The 7,720-nt window shown below is 36.0% G+C and overlaps 1 protein-coding gene across 2 annotated transcripts; it reads right to left on the bottom strand.

Moving 5' to 3' along the window:
- Positions 1-3,676: 3,676 nt before the first annotated feature.
- LOC104899432 (inositol polyphosphate multikinase beta) lies at positions 3,677-7,496 on the bottom strand. 2 transcript variants are annotated; one of them, XM_048648653.2, is made up of 3 exons: positions 7,378-7,496; positions 4,895-4,930; positions 3,677-4,798 (listed from the first exon to the last, which is right to left on the bottom strand). In XM_048648653.2, exon 3 carries the CDS (start codon positions 4,707-4,709, stop codon positions 3,849-3,851), a length of 861 nt encoding a protein of 286 aa, XP_048504610.1. In that variant the 5' UTR covers positions 4,710-4,798; positions 4,895-4,930; positions 7,378-7,496; the 3' UTR covers positions 3,677-3,848. The 2 variants fall into 2 exon arrangements, with proteins under 2 accessions (XP_048504610.1, XP_010684930.2); XM_010686628.4 differs by lacking the exon at positions 4,895-4,930 and having other exon boundaries at positions 7,378-7,482.
- Positions 7,497-7,720: the final 224 nt, after the last annotated feature.

Genomic DNA, 7,720 nt, shown 5'->3' with positions numbered 1-7,720 from the left:
CCTTATGGGGATACGATCTCATATTTTTAATAACTAACTTAATTTTTTTTTCAAAAGATGAAAAAAATAATTATTAATACTTCAAAGTTATTTTTATTTTTAGGAATGAGACACCTTATAAATTACAAAATAGTAAATAAGATATACAAAACATAAAACTATAATAAGCTATGACATATGAAAATAAAAAGTACATAGAGTAGTTAAAAAGAATTGATTGCGCTGCTCTCTCCACAGTGCAGCAAGCCCTCGCTAGTTGTGAAAACTATTAACCCATACTCGGCAAATGGTGCATGACCCGGGATACGATACCCCTTACAAAAGACTACGACATGCACAATTTAAGATCTCTATATAATTGAACCGCCAATTTTATTTGTCCAATATTGATTATTGTAGGAATTAGAACCGTCTCGAACAATTTTTGGGCCTCTGTCAAGCATTGAACATGGGCCTTATGTGGATACGATCTCATATTTTTAATAACTAAATTAATTTTTTTAAAAGATTGAAAAAGTTATTGACTTTCTTTAATATTTCAATGTTATTTTTATTTTTAGGAACGAGAAACCTTAGAAATTACAAAATAGTAAGATATACCAAAAATAAAATTAAAATAAGCTCCCACGTCAACTAATTGAATAAGTCTATACGAATAATAATTTGTATTTCTCATTTGTGATCCGTGCGATTCTTTTGAGAGCTCGAAGTCGAAAGTAGATTGATTAAGCTTTTAAAATTGTTATTTTGGATTTAGAGGGTATATAATGATTTTAGTCAATGATAGACCTCGTGTTTTTTTTTTTTTTTTGTATTTATTGTATTGTGATTTAGAAATTGAGTTGTCAATAACAAGGCTGTTCTAGATCATTATTATATTGTAGGCCCTCAACCATAGGCCCAAGATAACAATTTTAGCTAATCTATACAAATATATTAAAAGACGTACGAGAGTAAGAAACAGTGCGACGTGACGCTCTTTCTAGGGAGTTTTAGTTCATGTAATCCATGTACAATAAAAAAATTAAGAAATTGCATAGTATAGGATTTGATCCCGATATCTCAAGTACATATACTAAAGTTTTAACCAATAGGCTAAGTTATATTTTGTGTTATTATCATAAAGTATTATATAAATAAATGAAATTTTTTCTTACCCGGGGAATAGCCCGGGACTAATAACTAGTTTTGGTTTATATATGTTGATTATGTTTTTACAGTTATTTCACCAAATACCCCCGACAAATCAACAAATTCACAATATGCCCTCAATGTTTCAACAATTCACCATATACCCCTGACTTTTCATTTTTGTGCACCAAATACCCTTTTTTTAATTGCCGTTAACTCACCGTTAACTTTATTTACGATTTTGCCATAATTAACTCCTAACCCTAAAATCTAAACCTAATCCCTAAACCTAATCTAAATACTAACCCTAAAATCTAAACCCTAATCCTTAACCCTAAGCCCAACCCAGCCCAACCCCTCCCCTTCCCCCTCCCCCTTCACCATCCCCCCACGCCTCCCTCTGCTGCAACCCCCACCCCCCGCCGCAGCCCCCAACCCTCCCCTCCTTCCGTCGCAACTCCCGCCCCCCCCCCCTCTGCTGCAACCCCACCCTCCCCTCCCTCTGCTGCAACTCCCACCCCATCCCCTCTCTGTTTTCGTCGCACAACTCCCACCCCCTCCCCTCTCTGTTTTCGTCGCGCAACTCCACCCCCTCCCCTCACTCGCCGACCCCCACCCTGTCCCCTCTCTGTTTTTGTCACGCAACTCCCCCCTCTGTTTTCGTTGCGGAACCCCTTTCTCCTGCTCGCAAATCACCACGCACCATGCACTTCTGCTCGCCGGAGCTGTGCGTCGCACTCGCTTTCTCTCTCCTCTGTTCGTGGTTGAGTTCTTATTGCGTCACACTCGCAGGGGAGCCGGTGTTCGAAGGGGAGTGGTGGGGTTTGGTGTTCGAAGGGAAATGTGAGGGGTGGTCGGCGATGAACGGACGCGCAGGGGATGGTCGACGATGAACGGCACGTGCAACGTCGGTGGGGGTGGGGGAGGCCGGCAAAAGCAACCGCGGTGGGGTGGGGGAGGCCGGCACACACATAGGCGGGGGGAGGGGGAGGGTAGGGCGGGTGGGGTGGAGGGAGGGGTGGGGCTGCCAAGGGGTAGGGTTAGTGTAAGGGGGAGGGTTTAGGGGTAGGATTAGGATTAGGTTTAATTAGGATTAGGGTTTAATGGTGGTAAAATCGTAAATAAATCTAATGGTAGGTTAACGACAGTTAGGAAAAGGGTATCTGGTGCACAATTTTCGAAACTCAAGGGTATACGGTGCATTTCTGAAACATTGAGGGTATATGGTGAATTTCTTGATTTGTCGGGGGTATTTGGTGAAAAACCCGATGTTTTTATTAATAGCACATATAGGGTCAGGTTGTTACACTCGATATTATGATGCAAATATTTAGTTGCTATTGAAGCACCTAAAACTATGTGCTGTCAAATACATTTATTGTCACATTTTTTCTCAAATGAACAAATATTTAAAATAAAATGTTAGAGGTAACACATAATTTTAGGTGTACTGAATTAGGTTGTTCCACTCGATACTATGATGCAAATATTTAGTTGCTATTTGAAGCACCTAAAACTATGTGCAGTCAAATACATTTATTGTCACATTTACTCTCAAATGAACAAATATTTAAAATAAAATGTTAGAGGTAATATATAATTTTAGGTGTATTGAATAAGTAAATTTTTCTAAGGGGTTTATGCGTAAGTAATTTTTTGTAGGAGTTTATGAGTAAGTAATTTTTTTAGGGATTTATGAATAAGTAATTTTTTTAGGGATTTATGAGTAAGTAATTTTTTTTAGGGATTTATGAGTAAGTAATTTTTTTTAATTATATATTAAGGATCCTTATTTTATCCCGAGTTCAAATTTAATTACAGATTACTATCTGGATCCTTATTCTATCCCAAGTTCAAATTTGATTACAGATTACTTCACTATCTTAGGCATCTCATCTAATAGCCTAAGTTCTGTTATTTTGCATCACTAAAATAATATCCCTCCTATCGTCAAAGGTCATTAGTCCCACATTGGGAGACTGAAATAAAACATCTGTGTACATATACGAATTTAGCTGTTTATTAACCACCGAGCTTAGTAACGTGGGCTTGTAACCCAAGTGGGGGTATTGAGGTGATGGAACATGTTCACGGCTTTCTGATTCGGGCTCTGGTTTGGGCATTATGCTGGCCTGCCCTATCCAAGTTGGGAGTTGGTCCATGTTTGATAGGCTAAAGCCCGTCACATGTGGACTCTAAAGGTGAGGGAATTGGAGTGGAAGGATAACAGGCTTGCGCCTTCCTGGCCCATTAGCATTTAGTTGGATGTGATCTTAATACTACCTAGTTTGGCCCACCCAATACAAACATATAGGCCTTCTTCAGACAAAAGTCTAACCACATAAAAGCTAGTTAATTTGTATTGTCCTTATAGCTCATATAGATAAATAAATAAAACATACAAGCCTAGTTGGGTACTTGGGTTCCACGCTAAATACATTTTGCAAATAGTGGAGTATCTCACTATCATTGTATATTTGTATGTATTTTAATATATTCTCGTAACTCTTATTCATTGTGGGACAACTTATCAAGGATATTCATAGAGCAAAAATGACAATAGGTTTTATTCCCATCAAGCTGTAAGTTTTCTGAAATTTATCAACTTGATCGTTCAACACTACAAATGTAAACTACAAGTAAATTTTCAATAAAAGTCAGAACAGCATGAGAAAACCCAAATACCTTTAGGCAGCTGAGCCACGATACCATTTTGGTTACCATTTCGGTTTAGTGGACTGTGGTGCTGGTATCTCTGAAATAAGACTGATTAAAGAGCAAAGACCACCCAAGAAGTTATGATCAATAACACCATTGCCTTCAAAAACATGAGCAAAATCAATAAGCTTAATGCTAGACTGAGGATTTCCACCTTTCGTTTCCGACTCACCATCATAAATTAAGAGGATTGAGCAAGAATAGAAGTGAAAATCTTTTTGATACTCAAACCATGACTTTAGTTCCTTCAATTGTGAGGAAATTCCAGATGAACCACCATAAACACCATAAGCTAGCGCACAATCAGGATCATAATCTGAGTTGCCTGACTGATTCGAAGAAACGAACTTCCTCAAAATTGATCTGACATCATCTACTGTAAACTTTTTAATGTGTTTCCTGTCTGGTTTCCAATAACCAGATTCTTCACCTTGGTAGATCTGTAGGCCAGATATCCTGAAACCCAAAGTAACACTTGTACTTCCTCTATCTTTCCGGAGGCACTTTGAGACATAGTCCTCGGATGCTTGAGGATACCATGTTCTTGACCCGATCTTGATGTCCATGATGCATGGTTTTACATAATCTGAGACAGCATCTTGCAAAACAAGATGAGGGTGTAGTCCAGATCCATCAGATGCCTTAATAAATTCAGTACCATAAAATGCAGGGAAGAAGCGGAGCATTTGCTTCATGATTTTCGGGTTCGAATAGAGAGTCTCATAGAAAGCAGCCTCTCTAGAGCCTCGTTCGTCCTCCTGGAGAGGCTTATAAAAGCGGCCTGATTCATCTATCTGTGGCCCTAATTGTCCCCTGAGGGCTTTGTGGCCAGCAACCTGGTGATCTGGAAATTTGAGCATGTTCTTGTCACTCAAGTGATGGAACTTTGGTAAAAATGATTCTTCAATTCAACTAGAAGCTAAGCTTGACAACAACGTATTTTTCATATCTGCGTCATCAACAAAACATACAAACTTTCATCCCAAGGACTTAAGAAGTACGAAGAAAGAATGAATTATTTCCAAACCAGTGTTACATAACTCACTACTCGCTACTCGCAAGACCCTCCACAAACTGCAATCTGAAAAAGGCAAATTGGAACATTCAAGTGGTATGTATATTTTCAGGCTAGTTTACCAAACTAGGCAAAGAATTGGGTTTCTGTAGGTTTGTACCTATTGTCATGCCGTGAATTAGGTGACAGTATTCCAAACATAAGAAAGAATGAGGTAATGATTTAATAGATGATTGATAATACATAAGCACTCTCTTGTTCGATATAAAAAACTCTATAACAACCAAAAGATCCTTTTGCATTGAGTTTTACTAAAAGGAACAATTGTCCATGGCTAATCATCAAACTTAAAGAGGATCTATGTTTAAGCCACGAGAGATTAAGATTCTTCAACGGAGCGGCCAATTTCAGTTAAATATGAATATACCAACGATCCGGGCCACCAAATAGGACAATAATTCCCCTTACTCTCCAAGAAGGGTATCCATAGTAGTACTATTGAGGTTGGTTTGCATATATAGAAAGTACTCTAAAAGGTAGTTGATCCATACATATTGATTCAACCTTTCTCCTACAAAGTAAAAAAATGAGCTTATTGCATTTTGATAGATTCAAAATGGTCATCCGAGTTCTATATTAAGTTGTCATAACCACTTCTAACTACTCCTTCTGTTTCAAATTATAAGGCATTTTAGCCAAAAAAAAATTTGTTTCAAAATATAAGACATTGTACATTACCAATGTAAAATTAAATGCAACATTATACTATCAAGATAAGATTATAAGTTATTTTCTATTATCAATACAATATTTAATATCAATTCTTATTACCTATGCAAATCTAACTAAAACTAATTAAATTTTTAATATGCATAAAGTGATTTACATGCCTTATAATTTGAAACGGAAGCGAAAGGAGTAGTTATTAAGAAATTAAAGTGGACCTAAAGCATTATACTCGCGATTCCAAATAAATGCAACACTTTGACTTTTACACTTTGACCATGTTTATTATTCAATCTTGTAGGAAAAGTCTCAAAAGTATATTTTCAAAACATCAACTTTCAATATCTTTAAATGAATTTAAAGATTAGAAACATCAATCTTCAAAGTTTTTGCGTTGGTAAGTGTAAGAGTTGAAGTGTTGTATTAATTGAGAGACACTGCAAGTATATTATACTCCCTCCGTCCCAAAATATAGTTTTAATTTCTCTTTTTTCACGGTAATTTATGCAAGTAGAATCTAAGAGGGTTAGTAAGATTTTTTGTTAATTTAAATAATTGTTGTATGGAAAAAGATGATTTTAGGAGAGAGAATGGAGAACAATTGGTGAAAGAGCATTAATTGTAACATTTTGGTTAAATAAACAAAGGAAAAAACAAAATTCAAGAAGCAAATAAATGATGGAACACGATTTTTCTAGACAAATTATGGAAAAATGTGGAACTAAATATGGACATGGAAACTATATTTTGGAACATTCAAAATGGAAATGAGAACTATATTTTAAGACACCCAAAATGGAAATGAGAACTACTTCCTCTGTTTCTTTTTACTTGCAAAAGTTGAACTTTCACGCTTGCGAATGCATAATTTCAACCATCAATAAGTTTAATTACCGATAGATAAAAATTATAAAAAGTATATATTCGAAAAAAATATACATTCAAACGTATCTAACAAGATCCCACATGAATATGTTTTTCCTTAACTATAAATCACCAAACATAAACTAAGTAGAGTTGGTGAATAGTGTAAAAGTCAAACCGTTGCAACTAAAAGAAACGAAGGAAGTATATTTTAGGACAGAGGGAAATATGAACTATATTTTGAGACGGAAGGAGTAAATTACATGGAGGTCGCATTCAAACTAATTCGAAGTTCAAACCATGTCGACCAAGATTCTACCACTCTTTCAAGAACCTTACATCTTTCTACCAATCAAATCCTTCTCTATAAAATTACATAACTACATCTTTCCGGGTTCGTTGTGGAAAGACCTAAAGTGTTTTCAATATTCCACTCACCTCTTCTCCCCAATCTACAACATAACCAAAACTCACAACTAAAAACCCAGATATCCATGAGTTATCTTCAATCTTTCTTCACTCATAAGCCATAGTTTTAACTTTTAACCAACAATCAAGTACATCTACTTTATCTAAACTAAAACTAATGAACAATTAGTTTATAGCAATAACCATATTTTATGGGTGTCATAGACTAATTTGGACAATACCCACCTTATAATCATGCAGAAAACTTCTCTTCTGGCAATAGAAAAAACTATTTTAATTGAGTTTATTCATCAATTAATTCGTGGGCAGGACACAAACATGCATTATGTAATGACAACTCTCTAATTAATTAACCGAGTGTTAAAAATCACAAAACTTTATAGCAATAATACTTGGTTTGATAACTGAAAGAACCCAAATTAGGTGAAAGACAAAATTTTGCAGAAGAACTCAACAAAATAAGAAAATACTATGGAGGATAGAGAAAATGAAACCTTGTATTTTCTTGAAAGAATGGCCTTTAATTAGTTTTGAAGCAGCACTCAGAAGTGAGAACTCAGAAGCTAACTCATAGTTGGGTTGGCATGCACTTATAACAGCTTTCGTGAAATTTCACAAGTCACAAGTGTATAAAACCCAACAGTTTCCAAAAACAACTCCTAATTGCTGTGGACACCACGTGCACGGTGTCCTCCTTCCTCTTCTCTTCTTTTCTGTGGCAACCTGGCAACTGCATGTATATTAATATATTCTAAAAAATTCTTATAAACCCAGTATACATTCATTTGTGTGCATCCAATAGAAGTTAGGTAAACAAAGTCATAGTGTATTGATGAT

Source organism: Beta vulgaris, chromosome 7, assembly GCF_026745355.1.
Source record: "Beta vulgaris subsp. vulgaris cultivar EL10 chromosome 7, EL10.2, whole genome shotgun sequence".
Classification (NCBI taxonomy): Eukaryota; Viridiplantae; Streptophyta; class Magnoliopsida; order Caryophyllales; family Amaranthaceae; genus Beta; species Beta vulgaris.
Note: the sequence above shows the minus strand (reverse complement) of the source record. Positions and strands in the feature narration are given on the sequence as shown.